The sequence below is a fragment of the Ceratotherium simum genome, chromosome 6 (assembly GCF_057802395.1).
Source record: "Ceratotherium simum simum isolate JZ-2026a chromosome 6, ASM5780239v1, whole genome shotgun sequence".
In the NCBI taxonomy this organism is placed as follows: Eukaryota; Metazoa; Chordata; class Mammalia; order Perissodactyla; family Rhinocerotidae; genus Ceratotherium; species Ceratotherium simum.
This window is the reverse complement of record NC_141905.1, coordinates 62,099,596-62,127,572: the sequence shown is the minus strand read 5'-3', so window position 1 is coordinate 62,127,572 and position 27,977 is coordinate 62,099,596. Positions and strand designations below refer to the sequence as shown.

The 27,977-nt window shown below is 39.3% G+C and overlaps 1 protein-coding gene across 2 annotated transcripts; it reads left to right on the top strand.

Moving 5' to 3' along the window:
- The first annotated feature begins 14 nt into the window (after positions 1-14).
- Positions 15-27,917, top strand: OGA (O-GlcNAcase). 2 transcript variants are annotated; one of them, XM_004427981.3, is made up of 16 exons: positions 18-774; positions 4,143-4,194; positions 4,889-4,986; positions 6,957-7,087; positions 8,468-8,639; positions 9,827-9,925; positions 10,904-11,188; positions 13,129-13,287; positions 14,745-15,358; positions 15,763-15,937; positions 19,385-19,470; positions 20,442-20,546; positions 21,493-21,578; positions 22,107-22,299; positions 24,369-24,528; positions 25,756-27,917. In XM_004427981.3, the coding sequence occupies exons 1-16, from the start codon at positions 576-578 to the stop codon at positions 25,890-25,892; spliced, it is 2,751 nt and encodes a 916-aa protein (XP_004428038.1). In that variant the 5' UTR covers positions 18-575; the 3' UTR covers positions 25,893-27,917. The 2 variants fall into 2 exon arrangements, with proteins under 2 accessions (XP_087288610.1, XP_004428038.1); XM_087432484.1 differs by lacking the exon at positions 10,904-11,188 and having other exon boundaries at positions 15-774.
- The last annotated feature ends 60 nt before the right edge of the window (positions 27,918-27,977 follow it).

Sequence of the window (27,977 nt, the reverse complement as noted above, 5' to 3'; positions counted from 1 at the left end):
GTAAATGGTACATTCCATCGCCTTCATTACCTTCCGCTTTTCGCGTCTCCTCGGATCTAATTCCCCCTACCGAATGAAGCTCAATAGGCTGGCCCAGAAGAAGGAGGGGGAGCAGGGCTGAGGGGACCGGTCTGAGCCGGTCTCCGGCGCAGGCGCAGTGCGGATAAACAGGAAGCGGGCGGTAGAGGCAGCGGCAGAGGAGACCTAGGGACTTTGGGAGGAAGCTGCGGAAAAACTGATTATTGGAAGGGCCAGGGAGGCTAACGGAGAACAGGAAAAGGGGCCCTGGCCATCTGCCTCCAGGGAACGAGAGGCCTCGCTTTCCGCTTAGGCTTCCGGCTCCCCCGCTTAGGTTGAGGCAGCGGCTGACAAAGGGCTCTCGCCGGTGCCGCCGCCCTTCTCATCCGGGCATTCCGGTCCCTGCGGAGAGGGTGGGGGAAGGGCAGAGAGGGAGGGGAAGGAGCAGGAGGGGTGCGCGCTTGGAGCCGAGGTCCTCTCCAGGGCTCCGGGCCGGCAGCCCAGCGGACGGAGGCGGAGAAGGACCCACAGAGGTGGCGGCAGCCGGGAGCAGGAGGATGGTGCAGAAGGAGAGCCAGGCGGCGCTGGAGGAGCGGGAGAGCGAGCTCAACTCCAACCCGGCCGCCTCCGCGGGGGCATCTTTGGAGCCTCCGGCAGCTCCGGCCCCCGGAGAAGACAACCCAACCGGGGCCGGGGGAGCAGCGGTGGCCGGGGCAGCAGGAGGGGCTCGGAGGTTCCTATGTGGCGTGGTGGAAGGTGAGCGCTTTGGCGCGGGCTAAGGAAGAGCGTCCTCCCTCTCGCCCCAGTATTAACATTCTTTGCTCGTGGCGGGGGAAAGGGAGGGAGGTGGCGGCGGTGCTTTAGGGGGCTCTAAAAGGGTGGCGAACTCCCTTGGGTCTGAAATTTGACCTTGCTAAAATGAGGCGAGAGGCGGGACGGTGGGCAAGTCTCCCCTCACGTTCTTAAACGGTGTCGAATTCCTTTCTGGCTATTAACAAGCCTGACCCCACCCGCCTTGGGCTTTGAGCCAGGCATGCTCCTGCGGAGGCGGTGGTAAGGAGCCAGTGTTAGGCTCTGCGTTATACATCTTTGTACCTTGGGATCGTATTCTCTAGGGTGGTCTGTGTTCAAATGGAAAAATGTGTATAGTGCTGCTGTCTGCACCCTTTGGGAAAAAAATCAACGCACACAGATGTGCTCGTTGTAGTCCTGGAGTGAAAAAGAAGCACAGTTGGTCTATAGTTTTCCAAATTCCTCTTTGCTTAGAGTTTCTTTGCTGGCTAGGGCCCACCCCCCACCCTTTGAAGATTCATTGGCAGCCTAGAAAATTGTCTTCTGCCAACTACTGTGCTTTGCCTCTGAGGAATGAAGCTGTGGCTTTAATAGTATCTGCGATACGGAATTTTAATTTAGTGACTGCAGAAGAGGTTTAAAAATGCCCTTCTCACCTTCTCCCTTCCCATTTCCATTTAAAAGGAATGATGGAATTCTTTCGTAGTTGGTGAAAATGACCAGAAGATATCACAGTTTATGAATATAATGGACAAATATTCGTCTGTGGATTCTATGGAAACATGAATCAGTTATAGTATTACTCTTTCCTCGGGTACAGCATATATTTGAATTTTCTGAATATTTTGGCCGACCCAGGGTTTTCTAGCTGTCTACTTCATAACTATCCTTTTATATGTAATGATGTGCATAGGAGTAATACTGCATAAAAATTAGTTTTTATAAAAAAACAAAAAGGTATGGAAAAGGAAAGAAGGGTTGCGCTCTTGGATGAGAGCTTCATCTTTTCCAGTGTTGTCAGCGCATATAGAGTATTCATTTGAGAGATGGGTGGTAGTTATGGTATTTTAGATAAAGTTTAATTGTAGGTGAGAAGAGACTAATTTACAGCTACAATAAGGATTGAAACAGTTCAGCAAACTTAACTGTCTTACAGAATTGGGGGGAAGACAGAATGGAAAACTACTTATGTATTTGGAGTCAGGGTTTATGAAAACGTGATTGCTTTGTGTAATTTATCTGTTGATGTATTTATGAGTGTAGGGAGATTCTAGAAAAAGAATCTGTATTTTGTCATCAGAGATCCTGGGGTGGAGGGTGGGAAGGAGTGTTGGGGATATAGAAATTTTAGAGCTAGACTAGAGTGAGTCTAAGGAAACTTGCCTGTCCATTATGCCTTTCATAATTATGGAGAAAAGCTGGTTGTGGTTTAAATAAGTTGGTTTATTTTTCAGAATAGTATTAAAAGGGAACTGCTCTGAGAGAATTAAGTTGTCTCTTATCTGTTGTCCCTCCTCCCTCCCATTCCCTTATATTATTTTTTTTGGTGATTGAGCACCAGATTTTTTTTTTTTACTTCTAAGTTGGCACCATTCCTAAAATGAACGAGGGTAAGGAAGTACAGTAGATGTTGCCAGGATGCCTTTTTGTTTGTTTTCTTTTCCTCACAAACCTTTGTTGGTTTTAACTTACGTGTCACAGCACTGCTGTTTCTTTCTGGTGCCAATTAACCAAAACCATGGACCTGACTCTCAAAGAGCAAAGTTAGGGTTTCTGAAGATTAAAATGTTGAAGTGAAGTTAGACCCTTAAAAAATGTTTCTTTTATTATATTGAAGCAGCTCTAAAGGGAGGTTTAATGCTTACTCCTTTAAGAGAAAAATGATGATGCCAAGTGTTGTAAGAAAGCTATAAAGCTATTAATATGATTTAATATTTTAAATCATCTATGAGAGGGTAACATTGAATGGTCAAGATTGAAAGTGCTACAGCTTCATACATTGGTATGTAATGAATTTTTCTTTGGTCTGTCAATGTCTTTGTGGTTCGGATTAACCGTACTGTATAGAGATTGGAGCTTAATACGTTTCAGAAATTTCGGTTTTAGGTTCGTCCCTTAGGTAGACTCTGTGTGTGCGTAAAGAGCATTTTGTATTCAAAATGCGATTTTAACCATCTTCATGGTAGTCCTGAGAGGTTGTCCTTATCTCTTGCAGGTGATTAGACTGAGACAGGTGGAAAATAAAGGTTAGGCAAGCTGTAAAGTGTGATTAGCACGTCAGGGAGCTCCAAATACCAGTTTGATACTTATACCACTACTTAAATCATCAGTCTGCAGGTTTGTTTCCTGAATGTGCATTACTAGTGCTTTGCCCCCATCTAGGACACTCTGGAGCAAGTCACATTTTGAATTTTCAGTTGTCATATCTTCACTCTGGAATTGAGATTGCTTGAGTGTTTCCTGTTTGGCCAGTTCCACTGTTGAATTTGTTATGAATGTGTTTAAGGCATTTTTTTGGTTCTTTGTATTATATCAGGAACTTAAAAAAAAGTGATCATAAAAGTAGGTCAGTTAGATTCTTTTCTGTTCTGTTCCTGATTTTTTTCCTGTCTTACTTGTTACCCCCCTCCCTCCTAAAAGCAGTTTAACTCCCCTCCTAGGTAGTAATTGTTATTAGCAGTTTTGGATTACTTTGTTTGCGCGTCTTTCATTATAAGATTGAGATAATCTTTTAAAAAGTTAGATTTAAATATATTTGGTCTTTTTTGGCAGTGAAAAGAGATGATGTTTAGCTGTTTTTATTTTTATTTATTTATTTTTTTGTAAGGAAGATTAGCCCTGAGCTAACATCTGTTGCCAATCCTCCTCTTTTTGCTGAGGAAGATTGGCCGTGGGCTAACATCCTTACCCATCTTCCTCTACTTTATATGTGGGATGCCTGCCACAGCATGGCTTGGTAAGTGGTGGGTAGGTCTGCGCCTGGGATCCGAACCTGCAAACCGCGGACCACCAAAGTGGAGCGGGCAAACTTAACCACTGAGCCACTGGGCTCGCCCCCTGTTTAGCTGTTTTTAAATAACTTTATTGCATAAGTAATAAGTGTTCATGGTAGGGAAATCTGAAAATTTACCTAAGCAAAAAGGGAATAAAAATCACCTTATAATAACAGTACCGAAAGACACCTTAATGTTTTGCTGAATATCTTTCAGATTTTGGTGTTTTGTGCATATTTTTTTTTACAAAACGGATTGTATGTTTTGTAACCTTTTCTCAATAAACAGTTTACCACGTTTTGAAACTTGAAAATAATTTCATTCTTACTTTGAATCTAGGATTTTATGGAAGACCTTGGGTTATGGAACAGAGAAAAGAACTCTTTAGAAGGTAAATTTTTATTATATGAAGGAGAATCTTAAACTATTAACATTTCCTTTTGTTTGAAGAAATACTAACACTAAATAGGCCAGCTGCAGTTTGATGAGTTCTCAGTTGCAGAAGTTATTTTACCTTGGCCTTTGGATACCTCCTCTTCACCTAGGCCAGTGGTTTTCAAACTCTCCTGGAGAAGCTGAATAGGTTTTGGGCTTCGCCTGCCTCACCCAGAGCTGTTGTGTTTTCACTTAAGACTGTTTAACATGTTGACATTCCTTGTAATATTTTTTTTTTTCCCCTTTGGTGAGGAAGGTTTGCTCTGAGCTAACATCTGTTGCCAATCTTCCTCTTTTTGCTTGAGAAGGATTAGCCCTGAGCTAACCTATGTGCCAGTCTTCCTCTGTTTTTCATGTGGGTTGCTACCACAACAACATAGCTTGACCGGTGGTCTAGGTCTGCACCCAGGATCCGAACCTGTGAACCCGGGCCACCAAAGTGGAGCGCACTGGACTTAACCACTAAACCGTGGGGCCAGCCTCCCTGATTTTTTACAATTCCACTGGATTACAAAAACATTAAAAGCTACTGCCCCAGAATGTATTTAGCTTTTTAAGAGATGGAGATGCTCCAAGAAAAAGAAGAAATTGAGATTTACAGCCTGTACATGTTGCCTGCTTATACATATGTAATTTTCTTTCCCCTTAAGGCTCCAGAAATGGGAATTAAACACATACTTGTATGCCCCCAAAGATGACTACAAACATAGGATGTTTTGGCGAGAGATGTATTCAGTGGAGGAAGCTGGTAATCTTTTTCTTTTTCATCCATGAATTCAGAATATGTGAAGAAAACAGCTATATTTTGAATGTAGTTGTATAAGAATTTTATTAAGTATTTCGTTTTCATTTTGTAGATAGTTTCCTTTTCTTATATCTGATAACTGAATTAGTGCAGATTGAAAGTGCAAACAATGCACAGTTATGGTGTGATTCACGGGTATGCTAGTCTGACTATACCTGTTCTGTGGTCATAAATTGTACTTTTTAACTTCTGCGGTGGTCTGAATAGTAGGCCACTGGACAAAGAAGTGCTGAAGCCTGGCTAGGCTTAGGGAAAGGCAAGTGAGGCACCTGCCTTGGATGCAACTTTTTTGTATGTGTGAGAAAGATTATCCCTGAGCTAACATCTGTGCCAGTCTTCCTCCATTTTGTATATGGGCCACTGCCACAGCATGGCTGACGAGCAGTGTGTGGGTCCATGCCTGGGATCCGAACCCAGGAACCCTGGGCCACCAAAGTGGAGTGTGTGAACTTAACCACTAGCCACCGGGCTGGCTCCTGGATGCAAATTTTAAGGGACTCCAAAAAAATCAATAATCAAGATAAATAATATTTTATGCAGTTTTTTAAACCAAAATTAATGCAAAAAAATCATGAACAAAACACCAAAATTTTAAATCAGGACAGGATTGGTACTACTGATCCTTTTGCTTCAGGGTCAAGTATGGCTTGGTCTTGACCACTTGATTACTGTTTGTCATCCTGTCTTTCTTGAAAATAAAAAAGACTTCACTAGTCCAGGCCTGTACTGAAGTGAAAAGCCATCAGAAACTATCCTTGCTACGTATGTTCTTATGTTGGGTCAGTTACATAAAATTCGTAAATAAGGTAGTACATCACAGAACCTCTTTGTAAATTAGACAAGTGGTGCTTTTCTTTGGGGACTTCAGGGAATGGGGAAACATTTTCGTACTTGGAATTAAATAGTATACACATGTAGCTAACAAGATACTTGGTTAGAGAGCCCAGCCAAGGCACCGAACACAAAATTTTCTTATACTATGAAAAAGCAATTAAAACTTAGCCCATCTCCATTTAGTGTTGTTGTTTACTACTCTATATAATTTAAGTATGTCTTCAAGTTAATTATTTTCTGGTGATTCTCGTAATGAAATTTAATGTGCTCAATAATCAAATAGTCAAATGACTATCTTGAGATACCACCGAAAGTTATTTAAAGATATATCCTGTGGTAGCAATAGTACTTAGGAAAATTATCTGTGACATTTTAAACACTTAAAATCTGTAGTGAATATTTTTCCTCTAGTTACAAAGATGAGGGGTCGGGATTGTTAAGGCCATCACTTAACCTTGGTTTTTTTTTTTTTCATTTGGTGAGGAAGATCAGCCCTGAGCTAACATCCATGCCCATCTTCCTCCACTTTATGTGGGACACCGCCATGGCATGGCCTGACAAGTGGTGTGTCGGTGCACACCTGGGATCTGAACCCGGGCCGCCAGCAGTGGAGTGCACGCACTTAACCGCTACACCATGGGGCAGGCCTTAACTCTGCTTCTTAAGAATGTTTTTCTTTTCTTCCAGATCATAAAGTACTTATGCATAGATTTTTTTATTTAGGAATTTCAGTTGTTTGGAGACAGCAAAAACAAAAAACATACCTCCCTATATATAGGAAGTAAAAATGGTTTATGTTCAGTAAGAGAATTGATGATTAATTCAATATTTTTGAGAAATGGGACTGAAGGGAAGAGAATGCTTTATTGATTTTAGGGTGACATTAAATCACATCAGGTTTGAGCCATTTTGTATGGCCTATTGTCACATTGTACATGACAATTTTGTAAAATTTAAGTGACTTTTCCTTTTTTGACTCATTGTAAATTGGAGAAAATGACGTCTGATCTTCAGTTGAGTGGTGAAGGTTCTTTTAGTTTTCTGTGCTGCTTTCTAAAAACGTGGACTCTGTTCTTTAGAGCAACTTATGACTCTCATCTCTGCTGCACGGGAGTATGAGATAGAGTTCATCTATGCTATCTCACCTGGATTGGATATTACCTTTTCTAACCCCAAGGAAGTATCTACATTGAAACGCAAACTGGACCAGGTAACTTCCTTACGTTTTTATTATTTTTTCCTGAATCAGTCCTTGAAACTAAAGGTTTTCTGTGTGGCTTTTATGATGTTAAAAGGAAACCAAATTCATACTTTGTTTATATACAAATTTTCTACTTTAATGGTTTTGATAGAGGGATATTTTCTAAAGTGAGTGAAAGAGCTTTAGTGGAGGTACTAGTGCTTCTCAAACCGGTTTGCATAAGAACTACCTTAAAAGAATGTCTGGACGTGATGCTTAAAAGAATGCTAATAGGCTTCATTCCCAGAGATTCTTATACTGACTTGGGTTGGGGACTTATCTCAGAATCGGATTCTGAGATAAGTGGTTCAGAATCACATTTTGAGAAACTCTGTATACTTTTGGGTGCTTGACTGAATTTGTGACTGAGGTTATACAAACAGAGGGTTTTACCTGTTAGACATCAATTTCGTCAGTTACATGGACAATAGATATAATTCAGTCTGGAAATAGTTTCCCCAGATGAGAAGAAAAACAGACTAGGTAAACATGTAAGCTGTTGGTGCACCTGATTGGAGTCTGAATTCTACTTAACACAAACACTGCACATCTTTTTTGGTAAAAAACAAGTTTGCTAATTTTTATATACATATGTTTCTTTAGGCAAAGGTTTATATTATTGGTGGCGTGAGAATGGCTGGTAAAAAAGTTAAGGTAGTTAAATTTCCATGAATAAGCTTTTAAGAGGTTATTTTTCAATTTGGTTAAATTCTACTACGTTGTTCTCTCTGATTCATTCCCTAGTTAGGTTTATGTGCAAATAGATTAATTAGGATCAGTGTGTCTTTTGGGCCTAGAACAGGCCTGGGTTTTACATGTCTTGAATTTACTTATTGTTCATGTTTTTGTATTTTATTTTTTTTTGCTGAGGAAGATTTGCCCTGAGCTGACATCCTGGTCTTCCTCTGTTTAGTATGTGGGCTGCCAGCACAGCATGGCAGCTGACAGCGGTATAGGTCCATGCCCGGGAACCAAACCCCAGGCTGCTGAAGTGAAACGTGCTGAATGTAACTGCTAGGCCACTGGGGCTGGCCCTGTTTTTGTATTTTTCTGTTTTGTCTTCTATAATCAGCAGCCAAGGAGATAGAAGATTAGGCCACATTGAGGAAGGTTTGCTGGAACATGTTGGCATTTTGCATTCAAACCCAAATGAAAAATGGGTCCCAAACTGTCTAGATATAAAATGTAAAAACAATAGGTTTAGCTTTGAATGTTCTACGAAGGAAAATATTTGGCTTTTAAGTATAGCTAGTAAGTATATACTTTAATATTTGGAATCCTGAATTTTTTACTCTTAAACTGATAAAACTTGTTTTCAAGATGTTTCTCTTGTTTTTTTTCTTTTTCTAGGTTTCTCAGTTTGGGTGCAGGTCATTTGCCTTGCTTTTTGATGATATTGACCATAATATGTGTGCAGCAGACAAAGAGGTATTCAGTTCTTTTGCTCATGCCCAGGTCTCCATCACAAATGAAATTTATCAGTATCTAGGAGAGCCAGAAACTTTCCTCTTCTGTCCCACAGGTATTGTATATAATGGCTTTATATTTACCTATTCTTCTTGAAATATGTAACTTTGAAAGGACCATGTATGGACTTTATTATGTTGTCCCCTCTCCCTTTGGTGTATAAAGATAGGAATTCTTTTTCTAGAAGACATTTCTCAAGATCTTAAATTGGAGAAATTTTAGGGACTAATAAATGACAACTGAATAGGCAAAAGATTTTATGTATTTTTTAGTACTGGAAGTATGTGAACATTATATTTTCAGGATTAAAAGAGGGATAGTGTTATCAAAATGAAAACTAGAAAAAAGCAAATTTACATTGCTTTTGACTTAGTCACTTCTCATTTCCTTGTACTTGTTCGTTTTTTCTGCCCATGCATATCTGTATTCTTTCCCTACTCCCACTCCCATCTGGTCTCTTAATTCCGGTAGTCAGCATAGACAGCTTAATCCTCACCCCCCCCCCCGCCCCCTTCTTTTTCCTTTTCCTTTCCTGGTTTCTTCCTTGAAAATGTTTTAGTCTCTTTTGCTTGCCTCTCAAAATTCAGCTTATAAGAAATTTTCCCCAGACTTAACTTCTTGTTCAGGAAAACATAAATAAGCTAGTTCTACGAAATTTTACTGAATTTATTTAACTTTGTGTATTTGTCTTTAAGCGTATTGTGAGTCATGAACCTTATCTCAGTTGTCTGATACTACATGATTACTCAAATAATGTTTAATAAGATTATACTGGAAATTACTTAATTCGCTGCAAATTATAACTTAGTTGCAGTTGAGTACTAATAGCCACGGGCATAATGTTGCATTCTTTCTGTTAGGATATTATCAGTTCATTCTGTTTTGCCTCTGATTGTAACTGGTAAATGTAGGCAGTTCAGAATTATGTAGGAAACGCTAAAAATTATGATTATTTCTTTAGTAAACTTGCATTTCTAGTGACTGCAAGATCATAAGGATTGATATGTACTACTATTGGAGGAAGAATTATCAAATTTTATGAATTGATTCTCCTTTTTTTTAATGAATTGATTCTTAAATGAACTATCCACTTGAGTTTACTTCCTTTGGGGCATGACATGGAAGGTTTTTTATCATTTGGACAAAAAGAATTTAGAATTGGTAGACATTTTTATCCCCATTCAAAAACTCATGACCATTTCACTTCTGATTATTTTACTTAATTTTTCCCCCTACATTCAGAATATTGTGGCACTTTCTGTTATCCAAATGTGTCTCAGTCTCCTTATTTAAGGACTGTGGGTGAAAAGCTTCTACCTGGAATTGAGGTGCTTTGGACAGGTAAGTCTTTAAGATTTATGCAGTAAAACTTTAACTAGGACCTAGAGAAATTGGTTGTTCTGGTTAATTGGATACTTTTTAAAAACTGAGCATTAACCAGAAAATTTTGTTGTTAAAATTCTCTTTCTTTTACAAAGTATACATTCTTCACTTAGTATAAAAAACATCTTTGAGGATTTTGCAGTGAATCTGAATATTAGTTACTGCTAAATAATAAAGCTATAGGAAACTGGGCTAAAGAGTATTGATCCCAGCCCTAGGAGACCGTTCTATTTTATAGAATGAAAGCTGTGTGCTAGATTAACAGCTAATAGTCAACAAGCTGTATTAGCTTTTATTCTAAGAATTAAGGGCATAAACCTTCCCAGAGTTTAGGTTAATTGGCATTTGTCTAATTGAGGATATACTGTATTATAATGGAAAAAGAAATTGTTTACATGAAAATTTGTTTCTTATTAACATATCAGTTTGAGGAAGCTTGTCCAAACCTTAAATATTCATACCTTTTGCTTACTGAGTCTGTTTCTAGAAATCTGATCTGAGGAAATATTGTGGGAGGGTGACATAAAACTGAGTGAAAAGACATGTTGCTGTGTTATTTAAAAATAAAATTGTGGGGCCGGCCTGGTGGCTTAGTGGTTAAGGTCACACGCTCTGCTTCAGTGGCCCGGGGTTCATAGGTTTGGATCCCGGGCGCGGATCTACGCACCGCTTATCAAGCCACACTGTGGCAGGTGTCCCACATATAAAGTGGAGGAAGATGGGCGCGGATGTTAGCCCAGGGCAGATCTTCCTCAGCAAAAAGAGGAGGATTGGCAACAAATGTTAGCTCAGGGCTAATCTTCCTCATAAGAAAAAACAAAAAAATTTTTGGGAAGTATACATATAACAAGGAAAATACAATAAAAAATTGTGTGCAGTATGTTTTGAAGAACCACGTGTGAGGGTCTTTTAACAAATGGTGATCATTATTTCTAGGTCCCAAAGTTGTTTCTAAAGAAATTCCAGTAGAGTCCATTGAAGAGGTTTCTAAGATTATTAAGAGAGCTCCAGTAATCTGGGATAATATTCATGCTAATGATTATGATCAGAAGAGACTGTTTTTGGGCCCATACAAAGGAAGATCCACAGAACTCATCCCACGGTTAAAAGGAGTCCTGACTAATCCAAATTGTGAATTTGAAGCCAACTATGTTGCTATCCACACCCTTGCTACCTGGTACAAATCAAACATGAATGGAGTGAGAAAAGATGTAGTGATGAGTAAGTAGACTACTTAATCCTTGACCTTGCAGGGGAACTGGGGTTAACTAGAGCCATTGGCAAGTACATATTCTTTTGTCATCACAATTGAAGAGGTTTTTTTAAGGTGTGTTGTTTAGTCCTATGAATGAGATATGTGTATGATAGAAGAAGGGCTGAGTGGCTTTGGACACGTTACTTAATAACCTCTTGGCCTCGGTTCTTTGTTTTTAAAATGTGATTTAGCCTTTGAAGTCTAAGTATTAGACAAGGTAGTCTTTTAGTATTCCCGTTATCCCTAGAATTATTCTGATTTCATTTATGTTTTCAGGTGATTTTATTAAGTGTGAGATATTTTAGATGACTAAATATTCTTATCTCAGTTACTTCATATATCATTTAGATTCAGCTTACATTTGTGGAACATATTCTCATTTTAGACATTGGCTTACTAATTTTTTATTTACAAAAGATTACTAATTTAGTTCTAAGTAAGAGAATGCTAGCTAGTTGTTCATTCATTAACGTTTAAACACCTACTGTGTGGCAAGTGCATCTTCCTGGGCACTAAAGATGCAAAGAATAATGCAGACCCTACTTTTGAAGAACAGAGTCTGGTGTTAGATAAAGGATATAGACAACTATACTGTAGTATAAGTGCTGAGATAGTTATCTACAAAGTGCTGTGGTAAAACAGAGGAGGAGTGATTACTTCTGCTAAGCAAAAGTGGTAGTGAGAAATGATAGAGGAGGGGATACTCAACTGGATCAAAGTATGAATAAAGTTTGCTGGGCATTAAAGAGTTGGTAGGCTGGGGGTGAAAACAGTGGACACTGACAATTTGAAGTTACCTGAATTTTGGCCCATTTGGGAATATTAAAATGTCACATTATGACACTTGCTGGTATGTAGTTGTATAATTGTGTTCTGTTTCACTTCTGTATCACTACTTCAGGTTCTGTTTATTGAATTATTGCCTCCCTTTAAGGCTCAGTCATTGTCACCCACCTCTCCCCAATAAAAAACACAAAATTCAGGCTATAATCTCAATCCCCTCTGTATACATAGTGCTTAGCTCCTACCTCTTTTAAGGCAGAGCATGAAACACATTAAGGAGTAATAGACAATAGCCAAACTGGGCCGTGTGTGGGTAAGTAAGAAGGAAAGCTAAGAATAGAGGGTTTTGAATACCAAGCCAGAGAGTTCAGACTTCATTTTCTCTACCAGTATCCTGGTTCAGAGCTTCATTATATGGTGGTTATCTATGCTCATATGTGGGCTCTATATTGATTTTCTCTTCCCCCCTCAATGCGTTTATTAATTTGCCCATTATTTTTTCATAATTATGCTCATTAAGTTATAAGCCCCTGAAGGGTAGGGAATGTGTTCATTATGGAAAGCATCGTGCATTTAACCTTGCATTCCCAGTAATTGGTACTCAGTGGACGTTTATGAATGACTTTTCCAGTGATTCTAAAATTAGTGTTTTTTATTTTTTTTATTTTTTTAAAGATTTTATTTATTTTATTTTTTGCCCCCAAAGCCCCAGTAGATAGTTGTATGCCATAGCTGCACACCCTTCTAGTTGCTGTATGTGGGACTCGGCCTCAGGATGGACAGAGAAGTGGTGCCTCGATGCGCACCCGGGATCCGAACCTGGGCCACCAGCATCGCAGCGTGCGCACTTAACCACCAAGCCACAGGGCCGGCCCTAAAATTAGTGTTTTTTATTTCAATTGGGAATTTTACATTTAGCAGTACATTTAGATGACCGTTCTAGGTGAAATGGTGCAATGAAGGGTCTTGGTCTTCTTGCATTTTTATGTTTAAAGTTTGTTCTTGTTTCGGTACTTTGCTTCTCTGGTTGTACTGTAACAACTAGTGTTTTGCATTTGTTCCTCTGACTTGTCAGGAGGCTTTTGTAATCAAAACTGTTTTTTGTGCTATTTCTCTTTTGCAGCTGACAGTGAAGACAGTACTGTATCTATCCAGATAAAGTTAGAAAATGAAGGCAGTGATGAAGATATTGAAACTGATGTACTCTATAGTCCACAGACGGCTCTAAAGTTAGCTTTAACAGAATGGTTGCAGGAGTTTGGCGTGCCTCATCAGTACAGCAGTGAGTTTGGCCATTCTTTGTAAGGGGATTGGATCACATGCTTGAGTCATAAAGTAAAGAACGTTTGTGATGTGCCTTACCATAGGCCCACCAAGCAAAATGAAATTTAGGAATCCAGAGAATAGGGTTTTTTTGGGGGGGGGGGCCGGGGCAGGGGAGGATCAGCTCTGAGCTAACATCCATGCTAATCCTCCTCTTTTTGCTGAGGAAGACCAGCCCTGAGCTAACATCTATTGCCAATCCTCCTCCTTTTTTTTCCCCTTTTCTCCCCAAAGCCCTGGTAGATAGTTGTATGTCATAGTTGCACATCCTTCTAGTTGCTGTATGTGGGACGCCGCCTCAGCATGGCTGGACAAGCGGTGCGTCGGTGCGTGCCCAGGCTCTGAATCCCGGGCCGCCAGTAGCGGAGTGCGAGCACTTAATCATTAAGCCATGGGGCCAGCCCCAAGAATAGGGTTTTTAGAATCTTACTTTTGGGGCTGACCCCGTGGCTTAGCAGTTAAGTGTGCATGCTCCGCTGCTGGCGGCCTGGGTTCGGATCCCAGGCGCGCACCGACACACTGCTTCTCCGTCCATGCTGAGGCCGTGTCCCACATAACAGCAACTAGAAGGATATGCAGCTATGACATACAACTATCTACTGGGGCTTTGGGGGAAAATAAATAAATAAAATAAAAATAAAATCTTACTTTTGGTCTTAAATAGTTTTTTCTTGATGGAATGCTAATTTGTTCTAAAAATACTTTTTTTTTTTTTTTTTTTTTTGGTGAGGAAGATTGGCCCTGAGCTAACATCTGTGCCAGTATTCCTCTATTTTGTATATGGGATGCTGCCGCAGCATGGTTCGATAAGTGGTGTGTAGGTCCGTGCCCGGGATCTGAACCTGCAAGCCCCGGGCCACTGACATGGCGTGTGCAAACTTAACCACTATGCCACCAAAAAAAAAAAAATACCTTTTTTGACATAAGTGTTTTTAAATGCAAACCTTGGGCCGGCCCTGTGGCTTAGCGGTTAAGTGCGTGCTCTCTGATGCTGGCGGCCCGGGTTCGGATCCCGGGCGCACACCGACGCACCGCTTCTCCGGCTACGCTGAGGCCGCGTCCCACATACGGCAACTAGAAAGCTCTGCAACTATGACATACAACTAACTACTGGGGCTTTGGGGTGAAAATAAATAAATAAATCTTTAAAAAAAAAATAAATAAATAAATAAATAAATAAATGCAAACCTTCAAAAGAGAAGATAATAATAGACGTTGGGCATGTTTACAGACGTTGATCAGTTGTTTCTTCCCTCTTCTCTTGTCTCCCCACCTCCCCAGTAGTTTAGAGAAATTGTACTTTTCTCAGGGCTCAAATTATTTGGAATGTGAAATTGAGGTTCTACTTTCAGATATAAGAAGAAGAAAATATTTCTCTAATTTGTTCTAATTCTGATTATCTTTGGCAATTTGTAGGTAGGCAAGTTGCACACAGTGGCGCTAAAGCAAGCGTAGTTGATGGGACACCCTTAGTTGCAGCACCCTCTTTAAATGCTACAACTGTGGTTACAACAGTTTACCAGGAGCCCATTATGAGCCAGGGAGCAGCCTTGAGTGGTGAGCCTACAGCTCTGACCAAGGAAGAAGAAAAGAAACAGCCAGATGAGGAACCCATGGACATGGTAGTGGAAAAACAAGAAGAAACAGACCACAAGAATGACAATCAAATACTAACTGAAATTGTCGAAGCTAAAATGGCAGAAGAATTGAAACCAATGGACACTGATAAAGAGAGTATAGCTGAATCAAAATCCCCAGAGATGTCTATGCAGGAAGATTGTATTAGTGATGTTGCCCCTATGCAGACTGATGAACAGACAAACAAGGAGCAGTTTGTGCCAGGTCCAAATGAAAAGCCTTTGTATACTGCAGAACCAGTGACTCTGGAGGATTTGCAGTTACTTGCTGACCTATTCTACCTTCCTTATGAGCATGGCCCCAAAGGAGCACAAATGTTACGGGAGTTCCAGTGGCTTCGAGCAAATAGTAGTGTTGTCAGTGTCAATTGCAAAGGAAAAGACTCTGAGAAAGTGAGTATGCCTAATTTACCTGCTTCTCTAGCCTGGATGGATCCCAATGCTGATGATACAGAGGAGGTCTTAAATGAGTACACTGGTAACTGGCAGACAGACAATAGACCATATGTTAGAATATGTTCTGTAAAGTGGATGTGACTCTCCTGAATCTGGTACATACAGTTCCACACTTTGGCCTTATAGATAGGAGTGAAAGAAAGTCCAGGGTGATTACTTGGAATGTTTGTCAGTTTGAGGGAGACACAAATTTTTATTGCTTGTCTACGGAGTTTCAGCCCAGGGATTCTTTAATGTTTAGGATAAATTGTAGGTACCTTATAAACAACTTAGTTTATAACTGTTTTAGATTATTTTGTTCAGCTTGCAGTTTTTTGAGTCTTTTTATTCATCTTCAACAGATTGAAGAATGGCGGTCACGAGCAGCCAAGTTTGAAGAGATGTGCGGACTAGTGATGGGAATGTTCACTCGACTCTCCAATTGTGCCAACAGGACAATCCTTTATGACATGTACTCCTATGTTTGGGATATCAAGAGTATAATGTCTATGGTGAAGTCTTTTGTACAGTGGTTAGGTAGGTGTACCAGGAATAATCTCTTCTCCTCAGATATATTGTCCTTCAAAAAAAAAAAAAAGATTATCCCATAGGGAGAAAAACATTTAGGGAATTGGTGAATTTCCACCTCTGTTTAAATTCTTTGCCTAGATTTCTTTCAAAAGTATAGCCATTGTTGCAGAGTTGAGTTGCAAGTCTCAGTAAATACATCGAGCATATTGATTTTTCTCCCTTGGGCTAATTCAGCATAAATATCTTGAAAATGTATTAGAAAGTACTGACTTTAACTTGCTCTGACTGAATGCTTCCTGGATGGAACCCTGTATACCACTTTTATCTGATTTGGAGATGAGACACTATGAATTGTGACTCAGTAAGCTCTCTGCTGCTTGCTGTGTTTTGATAACATTAATACTATGTTTAACAGAACAATTGCTGAAATGACTTAAGGGGCCTGGCAAGAGGAAGCCATCCTCCCAGCCCTGTGCGCATGCGAGCTTTAGTGGTAGGCTATTCTGGTGCTACTTGGTATTACTTCACATGGCTTTTTCTTTATTCCTCTACCAAGTAATTGGTTTTAGCAGGGGATGGAAATTGCAGTCCCCTAAAAACTCTCTGCTTCATTAGATGGACTTCTCTGTGTCTCCTTTCAAAACAGCGATTTTTTGGAAATTCTCAAACTTGGTAAAAAGCACCAGCATGGCCAAGTTTCTTCAGGGACCTCATTTTGTTTTCAGGTTTTCAATCCAGCTATAAGGAATATGTAATGGACTGACTGACAGCACACAGCAGGCAGCAAGGCTAACTGACACGTCATAGTTTTCATAGTAGTCACAAATACTATGATGGGTTACGTGGTCTTGGTTGTGAAATAGATGTGAGAAACACTGTGAGCTTAGATTAACTGAGGAGTTGTAGCAATGAGATTTCTCACTTTCTGCCTATATATTTTTAGACTCAAATACTAAAAAATAATCATTTTCCTGTGATACAACTAATGAGCAGTTAAACAATTTCTGATTGTTAATTTGAAAATGTAGAACTTTGGGTTCTTGTATATGTAGTAACAACAGGTAGAAGAGAGCATTTTGACCTCTTGTTAAAAGGCTCCAAGATAACTCTTGTTTGATGGAGGTCTGCCCTTAGGCTCGGAAATAATATCTATATTTGTTGTTGGATGACAGCATTTGCCTTCCAGGCTTCTGGCCAGGGGGTTATAATTCATCCTTATAGGGATTTAAATCTTAAGTTTCCGAGCTGAAGTCTGGATTATTGAGCTTGATCAAATATCACTTAAAACATTTGATATTCAGCTTTTAATTCAAGAATTATTAAAAATTAAATTCTTGGGGCCGGCCCGGTGGCGCAAGCGGTTAGGTGCGTGCGCTCCGCTGCGGCGGCCCAGGGTTCGCTGGTTCGGATCCCGGGCGCGCACCGACACACTGCTTGGCAAGCCATGCTGTGGCGGCGTCCCATATAAAGTGGAGGAAGATGGGCACAGATGTTAGCCCAGGGCCGTCTTCCTCAGCAAAAAAAAAAAAAAAGGAGGATTGGCAGATGTTAGCACAGGGCTGACCTCCTCACAAAAAAAAAAAAAAAAAAATTAAATTCTTGATTATATACAGTATTGTTCCTTTTTCCTCTCTGTACTGTGCAATTATGGGGGGCAGCTTTCCCAAATTGTATAGACACCTGTTATACAATCTCAAGGTCAGAGCATTTTAGAAGTATTAAATAATCATCTTGGCATCCACATAGCTTTACAAAAAGCTCACAATAAGGAGAGTCTTTTCATGGTTCTATAGTAATTTCAGGGAGTTATTGATGAGAACCCTTCTTTTTTTTCCTCTGCTCTCCAGTCCAGCTGGCATTCAGTCCTTTAAAGAATGTGGCTATGCAGTACTTTTGATTACTAATGACTTCTATTATCTTCTTCCCCATTGTGTACAGATGGGAGAATCTTCAGCACAAGTGTCTACTGCTATTGGATGGACAGCGGCAGATGTTCACAGCGCGTCATGATTAATTAGTTTAAATTGAAAGGTTCTATCTGTGAGGTAGCTCAGGTAGATTTAAGGGCAATAGGCATGAACTGAAGTCACGTTTGCGCAGCGACTGAGGCATTAACCATGTTTTCATTTACACAGCTCTTCGTACATGCAGCTTTTTATTGTGTAGTTGGAAGTGCTAGTTACGTTGTAGTCTCAAAGTAGGGGGTAGGGGAAATTGGCTGATCTTAAAATTTGAGAGGTATGGTTTTTTTCCTGCAGTGTAAATTTACACTGAGCTGTGGAATGGGGCAGGTTCTTTTCGTAGCCTAAATTTTGACCCTATTTCCTGTTTATTTTATGAATATTACATTATATATTTTTTTCAAAGTACCCCTACCCCTAAAAAATGACAAACCTGGATATAATCTCTTAATGGGCCTGAATTATCAACAAAAAAAATTGGTTTGCTTTGGGACTGTCTGACTAGCACACTATATATATCTTGTACTGATGAGACTGTTAACTTGAACAGGAGGTAGAATGCTGTCTTCAAATGGAAAAGAACTATATTGCGCTGCTTTATCTTGTCAGAAGACTAGGCAGATGATTTTGATTTGGCCTCCAAATATTTGCCTTTATCTCTTTAATTGTTAACTGCCTTTATTGCTTATGAAGTTGGTTAGTGGTAACATTAATGCTGGCTTTTAGACCTCAAAGCGTGCCACTCCATGCATGTGTTCAGTGTACTGCTGAGATTATAATGGTCAATCAGAGGAGCAAAATACTGTCATACTTGTAAGAAAAGTATGTCTTAGCTCTGGACAAATCAGGAGCATCAATTGGCTCTCCTTATTTCTCAGAATCTGTCAGACTGGTATTATTAATAGCCAAGTCTGAATTTAGATTGTCCTTGTCAGAAAAAAAAACAAAGTTCTCATTGTGTTTTTGTTGTCAGCTTATTGAACAATTTCTATTTCTTCTGCTGATCTTAGTTTTCTGACAAGATTAACCCTCCCCCCCCTTCCCTTTCCTTTACCCTTCCTCAAAATGTAAAATGTGACTTCAGACAGGTTTAGTCCCTTCATGGGCTGTGATAATAAAATGTCTCATTTTCTATCTCATTCATTTCACTTTATAGTTACTGTAATTTTACTACAGAACAAGCAGCTGACTTGATTTTTATCTAGGGAATATATAAACCTGACTCAGAACACTTGAGATTTACTTTCCTTCCAATAATTAAAGAAAGGATAGAATTCTTAACAGTGATTATTCATTAATCAGAGGAAAGAACATTAGTATTGAAATTCCATTATGAATTTTAAAAGATTATTATCACAGCCTTGTCCTGAAACCCTGGATTATTATTGTTAGAGAGCTATTTCCACAAAGTGTTTGTTAGTTTGTTGGACGTTTGAGACCCCAGGAAATCCCCTTTCTCGTAACGTTCTCCGCTTGGATCTGATCTCAACAGGGTGTCGTAGTCATTCTTCAGCACAGTTCTTAATTGGAGACCAAGAACCCTGGGCCTTTAGAGGTGGTCTAGCAGGAGAGTTCCAGGTATCAATATGAATTCACAACTGAATTGACATTTTCTTTGTTTTATGAGAAACCTTATGTTGCGCATCAGATGGCTGGAAGGATTGGTCTGCCGAAGGCTTTCTAGTCCCAAATTCAATTTAGTTAACATAGCTGGATTTTAAATCAAATTTTCCTCCTCTTTCACAGTAATTTCTGAAGGAGATGCTGCCAATTCCCCCCGCGCCTGCGAAGCGCAGCGGCTCTAGGTATACACTTCACATTGTTTCTTTGCAGGTCGCACAGCATTTTAATCTGCGCCCGCAATGCACAATGCGCGCATGCTTGTCTGCCAGTGGAAACTCCATGAGCAAAAAGAATGAATAATTATGCAAGTGAATGGTGAAAGGGCTTTTGGGTATTTTCCTAATTATTTTATAAATAAAACTTCTACTTGAAAGAACAGTCCATTAGTGAAAATTTGAACAAAATATGAAGCATTTTTTGGTGTTATAATTTGTTCATGGACTTTTCAGGTGCTCTACTTTTCTCCCCCCAACAGGTGCTCTGCTGCGCACAGCAAACTGAAGCGCATTGCTTTGGGGATAAAGCTTCTCCTGGACAGATAACCCTCTTCAGACCAAACCTCCTCCTGACATTCTGTTCTGCCATCTTTTAGTAGAGAGATGGTCTATATAAGACTGGTTTAAAAAAAGTAGATTTGTCATAATTGGAATAGATTTTTTTTTTTTTTTTTTTTTTTTACTGTAAATTTAAATCCCCATTAATATGCCACTAAATCTATGTAACTCAGTTTGGGTAATTTCTATTCAGAAGCACTCCCCTCCCCCAGCAAAGAGGTGTTTATATTAGTAAAGCATAGTACACCCCTCTTCTTTAGGTTTGCCTGCAGTAGCCAGTTAATGTTAAGTTGGTAATCTGCAGTGCACACCATTTAAAGAAATAGATATCTTCCCAACACTAATCCATTTCCTTTTTTTTTCTTCCCACAGCGTTTGCTGCCAATTGATGGGGCAAATGATCTCTTTTTTCAACCACCCCCACTGACTCCTACCTCCAAAGTTTATACTATCAGACCATATTTTCCTAAAGATGAGGTAATTGTCTGTCTACCTACCAACTTGGTGTATGGTTACGGTGCACACTTACTACTTTCCTTTGACCTCTCTAGTTAATCAGTTCCGTGTCTTAAAAACTTTAGATGGAGGAAATTAACTAAAACATTGAACACAAGAGCGGGGGATATTTAAAGAAAAATCTAAGGGGTTTAGACTCATCTCGTGCTAAGTCCTTTAATTCCTCCCTTAAAAAAATCAGATGAAATGTATTCAGAGTTGGAATTACTAGTCATTGTGTCTAAATGATATATTGTCCTTGACTGATTTTCTCCAATATGTTAATATTTTGTAATTTTAGTTGTGAAGTGCCTATAGGCTGTTGACAGGTACAGAAAAAAGCAACCCTGTTTAAAGACAATAACGTTTAAAACATTTTGAATGTATAGAAAATAGAGACTCAACCTCATAGTTTGCTGGATTTTGAATCCACTACTCACTGCCTAAAACTATCCCCTGCAAAGCAATTCTCAGTGTTTACTATAACCATGCTGTTTTCTCCTGGTTTTACAAATATGACTCGATGAATAAATCTTTTTTTTTTTTTTTAAGGGGGAAGACATTTTTTTTTTTTAATTCCTCCCCCCCCCCCCCAAGCCCCAGTAGATAGTTGTATGTCATACAACTGCACATCCTTCTAGTTGCTGTATGTGGGACGCGGCCTCAGCATGGCCAGAGAAGCAGTGCGTTGGTGCGCGCCCAGGATCTGAACCCGGGCCGCCAGTAGCGGAGCACGCGCACTTAACCGCTAAGCCAGGGGCCGGCCCTGAATAAATCTTTATTTAACAAAGCAGAGGTGATATTTATGATAGGCCAGGCATTTTGTTACTCCCTCTCTTAGAAGTCCAGTCTGACTTATGAGTCATGTTATTGTTAAATTCTGTTGCCATTTTTCTTGATGTCCTGTTTAACTAGATTATATTTTCAGGCTTCCGTGTACAAGATTTGCAGAGAAATGTATGACGATGGAGTGGGTTTACCTTTTCAAAGTCAGCCTGACCTTATTGGAGACAAGTATGTGATGAAGTATTTGGATTTGTTGGATTTGGGAGTAGACATTTCATAGCCAGGTTTATCAGGTTGAGGGGAGGTGATGACTGGAAATACAGTTTTTTAGAAATCCCACTTTATCTTTATTGTTGAGGAAGATTTGCCTTGAGCTAACATTTGTTGCGAGTCTTCCTCTTTTTTTTGCATGAGGAAGACTAGTCCTGAGCTAAGGTCTCTGCCAGTCTTCCTCTATTTTGTATGTGGTTCGCCACCACAGCATGGCTGATGAGTGATGTAGCTCCGTGCCTGGGATCTGAACCTGGGCCGCCGAAGTGTAGTGGGCTGAACTTAACCACTAGGCCGTAGGGCCGGCCCTCCACTTTGGTTTTAATAAAATCTTGAATATTAATATGTGTATATTTTTAGTTTTTTATTACACCTATGTAGTTTTCATAGGTTGTCATTCAAGTGCATTGGTCCTTACATCACTGAAGTCTGAAGTTTTGTGTTAGTCACTTATAAACTCATTCTGGCCTCTTTTCTTCTGAGCAGGTTAGTAGGAGGGCTGCTTTCCCTCAGCCTGGATTACTGCTTTGTGCTAGAAGATGAAGATGGCATATGTGGATATGCCCTGGGCACTGTAGATGTGACCCCCTTCATTAAAAAATGTAAAATTTCCTGGATTCCCTTCATGCAGGAGAAGTATACCAAGCCAAATGGTGACAAAGAACTCTCTGAGGCTGAGGTAATACATATGTTTAGAATTATACTATGGAATTTTTTAAAATAAAGTACTTATTAAAATAAAAAAGTAAGGAGATACATTATGAAATCTCACTGCTTTCTTTCTTCTTTTTTTTTTTTTTTTTTTGTGAGGAAGATCAGCCCTGAGCTCACATCCATGCCAATCCTCCTCTTTTTGCTGAGGAAAACTGGCCCTGAGCTAACATCTATTGCCAATCCTCCTCCTTTTTTTTTTTTTTTTCCCTTTTTCTCCCCAAAGCCCCAGTAGATAGTTGTATGTCATAGTTGCACATCCTTCTAGTTGCTGTATGTAGGACCCTGCCTCAGCATGGCTGGACAAGCGGTGCGTCGGTGCACGCCTGGGATCGGAACCCAGGCCATCAGTAGCGGAGCGCGCGCACTTAACCGCTAAGCCACAGGGCAGGCCCCCCTCAGTGCTTTCTAAATTTCTTACAGAAAAGAATTCTTAGGGCTTATTCTTTTTTGTTTGTTTGTTTTTTGGGTTCTGGTTTTTTTGGTGTCCCTGGGTGGGCATGAGTTAGGGCTTATTCTTAGCATGACATTTTCCAGTGTTCCCTCAGTGTTAGGACAGTTTTTGATTTGGAAGCCTTGTTTTAATACTCCTTAAGTAAAAACACAATTGAGACAATTAACTTTTTTTTTCCCCTCCCTATTGTGAAGCACCGAACTTAAGAGTGTTGTGGTCTTTTCTGTACTCAAGGCAATTTTAGGTAATTAAAATCTCTCATTTACTTGGTTGTCAGGAGGCTAACTTCCTTTCTCAGTAATGCGTTTCTCATTGTAATTAAAAAATAATAGAGGTGAGCCTCTCTGAGAGTCTGCTTTCTGATAGGAGAACTGCTTGTTATATGTCTGTCCTGTCCTGACTTCAGTGAATTTTTCCTCTAAAAAAGTGTTGTGCTCCACATTGGTTAGTTTATGATTATTTTGGTTTATACGTCATCATACGCATTTTTAAAAATAATTCCTTCTTGAGGGTAATTTTTATGCTCAATAAATACTTTGAGATACAGTCATGCACCTCATAATGATGTTTTGGTCAATGACAGAACACGTATACAATGATGATGATCTCATAAGAGTGGTACCGTATAGCCTAGGTGTGTAGTAGGCTATGCTGTCTAGGTTTGTGTAAGTATATTGTATGATGTTTGCACAACGACGAAATCACCTAACAACGCGTTTCTCAGAATGTATCCCTGTCGTTAAGTGATGCGTGACTATATATATTTGGACTCTTATTTGTGACATTGTCTTTCTTCTTCCATGTTGCTCCTCTTCCCCTTTTCTGAAATTCTCTACCCCTCTCCCCACACCAGTGTACTCACATTATCTCTCTAGTTTATTACTCTTTTTTACCTTCTGCCCCTAGCCAGATGGTTGTGTAATAAGAGGCTGGTTTGGAGTGGCCTCACTTACTTGGGATTACATTGACACTGAGTGCAGCATGCTGGTGATTGAGCTGTTGATGTGTTGCTGTTCCGTATCTGACAGTTAAGTTTTCAGCGTAGGAACATACTGTTTAAAAAATGACCAGTGTCTTTACGAACTTTTTTTTTAATTGTGGTAAAAAATACATAACATAAAATTTACCATCTTATCATTTTTAAGTGTACGGTTCAGTAGTTTTAAGTACATTCACATTTTTGTGTAAGCAGTACAAACTTAGAAAAATTTTGTTTTGAATAATTTTAGATTTACGGAAGTTACAAAGGCAATACAGAGTTCCTGTATACCCCTCACCCATTTTCTACATTTGTCTAAGTCTAAGAAATGAAGTTTGCTACATTACTATAAACTCCACACTTCACTCATGTCCTTTTTCTGTTCCAGGATCCAATCCAGGATACCACATTACATTTAGAGAAACTGTTTTTAAAAGTGAAAACACTTCAGCTAGAATTTATAAGCTAATTAATTTTGTACGTGATAATTATATAGTGACTGAAAGAGTTACTAAATACTGCTTTCTTTTTCCTGTTGCTGCGTTCTGTAGTTGGGATATAGATATATAATGAGTGGTCAAGAGATTCTTTATAATTTTTACAGAAAATAATGTTGAGTTTCCATGAAGAGCAGGAAGTATTGCCAGAAACTTTCCTTGCCAACTTTCCTTCTCTGATAAAGATGGATATTCACAAGAAAGTAACTGACCCAAGTGTAGCCAAAAGCATGATGGCTTGCCTCCTGTCTTCACTGAAGGCTAATGGTGAGTACATATTTATGGAGTTGCTGGTGTTCAGGCTAGGTGGGGGGCAGGACTAGATTTTAGGATAAAAAGATAGAAGTGAATTACGGTGAATTTACATTCCCTTCCCCACCATTTATAGTTTGGCTTCTGAATTATTAGTGGTGCAAGAATTGCATGTATATTAATCATTGAAAAATGCTCTTTTACACTGTGAATGTTTATTTTGAACCTCAATTAAATGAGAAGTGAACACATGAGGTTATATTTAGTTTGCTGGGAGACTCATAAATGATAGTTGAAAATCAAATGAACCTTGGGGAGAGACTTCATTTAGGAATACAGAGTCACTGATTTTTTTGAGTTTGTTATCTAAACTCAATCTTCAGAAATACTTCGCTTTTACATTAATGGTATGAAAACTTTTTTTGTAAAAGGCCAGATAGAAAGTATTCTAGGCTTTAAGGGTCACATACAGTTTCTGTTTCGTATTCTTTTTTTAAGCTATATTTTACACATGTAAAAAACTAGTTTTAGCCCTTGGGCAATACAAAAATGGGCAACTTGTTGAGCCCTCATTAGAGGGTTGTTGATCATGAGAATGCACTTATTGTTGCGTCTTTATATCATTTGAGTCAGTGGTGTCCCCTTTGTGGGATAATTTAAACAACTTTGAAAAAAGCATAATTTTCAGTGTTGTGCTTGGAACTGAATCACGCAGGGGTATGAACATACAATACATGTGTTATATTGGCTTGTGACATAGGCTGAAATAGGCTCTGCCCTGTGGGCCCCTCAAAGGTGCTTTATATTAAAACATTAAACAAAGGTATCCTTTGCCTTGAGTTTTCTTACAACCTCTTCCGCAAAAGATTTGTTTTCTGGGGCAGAGTTTTATTCATGGTTGAATTTTTTTAAATTGAGGTATATTTGACAATTAAGAACTGTGTATATTTAAGGTATACAATTTGATGATTTGAAATACATTGTGAAATAATCGCCATATTCAAACTGGTTAACATAGCCATCATTTAAGATAGTTACCACTGCATTATTCAGTATTGATGAATATTAATATTCATTGAATAGAATATGAATTTCTAAAATTGTGGTATGAAATTTAGGGGCTGGTATAGACAAGCTCACTCTATGATCTGTTTGAAGTATATTAAAGATTAATCATAATTCATATCCATAATTCTACTAAGTAAGTGACATTTACATTTTGAATATTTGTTTTATTTCTAGGCTCCCGGGGGGCTTTCTGTGAAGTGAGACCAGATGATAAAAGAATTCTGGAATTTTACAGCAAGTTAGGCTGTTTTGAAATTGCAAAAATGGAAGGATTTCCAAAGGATGTGGTTATACTTGGTCGGAGCCTGTGATATTTGTTGGTGCCGTGAACTGTTCAAAAGTATCTTAACTGCACCTGGTGGGTGGTGGTTGGGGTCTTCATACAGTTCACCCTCTGGAGCGGCAACAAATCAGCCCAGCCAATTGGGATTAGAAACAAAGAAGACTATGTACAACTCACCTATCACACTTTGAGACTACTCACTGGTTGGAAGAAGATAGTACTGCTGCACATCCTTTATGAAACAGAGATGTGGGCCTCCTTTTTGGGTCTTGGGTTAGGTGCCAAGACCTCTTACATGGGCTTATGGGGAGGGGGTCTTCAATAAATGTAGTCAGCACTGTTTTCTGCATCCAGTGTGGTTGCATTTCTCACCTAAGAGTAATCAAAATCATTTGTCATCCTCCTTGGCTTATTGAATGAAATGTCTCTCATTCTTTGGGGACATGGCAGAGATGAGAAAGAGGTAGTGAGTTTTAGAGGCTTCAGGGTAGAGATTCCAAGTGGGATGGTTGTGGCGTAGTTTAAGCTGAATAATTGACTTCAGTTTGGGGCAGTTTTTCTGCCTTTTGTAAAGCCATGGCCAGTTGTCTCCTGTAGTGACCATTGGTTCAGGCATGTTGTGCTTTGTAGGGACAAATGTGCAGTTGTTTGTGTTAAAAGCCTAAAAATGACAAAGTTGTAAATTTTTTGTATATAAACTAGCTGTAACCTGACTATCCTTTGTGTTTACTGTTTTTGTAATTTTTTTTCCTTTTGAAAATGAAAGGTTGTGGTTCAAGATGGCACTTTGAATAATGTAAATCAGTGGAGGTGGATTTTCTTTACTTTGGTCTTTTTTTTTTTTTAGAAGTTTTATTATTTTTAACGTGCCTCCCACCTAGGACTAGGCCAGGACCCTTTGGGTACGAGAGCCTAACTTCATAGGACTCAATCTGTTGCAAAGTGCAGTCACTTCTGGAAATTAACCTCAATGCAGGTCAGCATGTGAAATGTTAGTTTTGACATCTGTCAAGTAGGCTTCAGGGACTGATTGGTCCTGTTTGCCCTCAGATCAGTTGTCCTTGAATTTCAAGACCTGTTACTGCTGATTTTATTAAATCAGAGTCTTTAATTCTTGCATGTTCGTATCTAATTTTTAAAAGAAAAGACTGAGTACACTTTAACCAATGACTTACTGTTACCCTTTTTCCTTTAACCACAGATTCTGAAAGCTTCATGTATTTTAATTTAGATTTGGTGTTTTTAAGGGTTCTGAGCATGAGGCTAGCCGGTCATCTCTGCAGGATTCATTTGTTCATCATGGCTGGCTGACTTCTCCATAGATCATAATAGTATTTTGTTACCTTGATCCCTGCAGTTTTGTATCAGCTGTTTTAACTTTGAGCTGGAGGTGGGGGTGGGGCAAGGAGAAGGAAACTTAAAACATTTTCTCTCACAGAGTTCCATCGGTGTGGGCTTTGAGAGAGTCTTGAAGCATTGTACCTAGTGGTACCTAGTGACTTTCAACCAAGGCTTAACGAGTGTGCACTGAATGGGTAAGATGGAGGAAAGGAAGGAGGCCTCATCATTTTCAGGACAAAAACCTTTAACTGATAGAAGAATATGGTATGTTGGAAAGCTGGAATCAAATTTGTGTTTTCAAGGGCTGAGGTGAAGGGAAGATCTCTGCAGGATATTGTTTAAAACAGCTTAATGTCATTTGATTTTCTCTACATTTTGTACACTAGTGGACAATTCTAGCCTTTTATCTGGAGAATTTCAGGGTCAACCTCCCATGGAATCAGGATTTTTAGCAAGTTTGCTTGTGACTTTATCTTGGCTTTTAATAATCACTTTAGCTGGTCTTCTGGTCACAGATACTAACTGATGTCCAGGCTATACCGTCATCACTCTAGGATTGTAAAGTGCTGTGCTACCTTCTGGTTATGAATATTTATTAAGGTTGGAATGACATTCATTGATTGTTTAGATCACAGTTCAGTTCCTGTAGAAAACAACTGTAAATCTATCTGAAGACCATGCAAGAGGCAAAATAAAACTTGAAGTGAATGTGTGTGGTGGTGTACTGTGTAAACTTGCTTCCTGTTTCTGCCTCCTACCTTTTTTCCTGCCT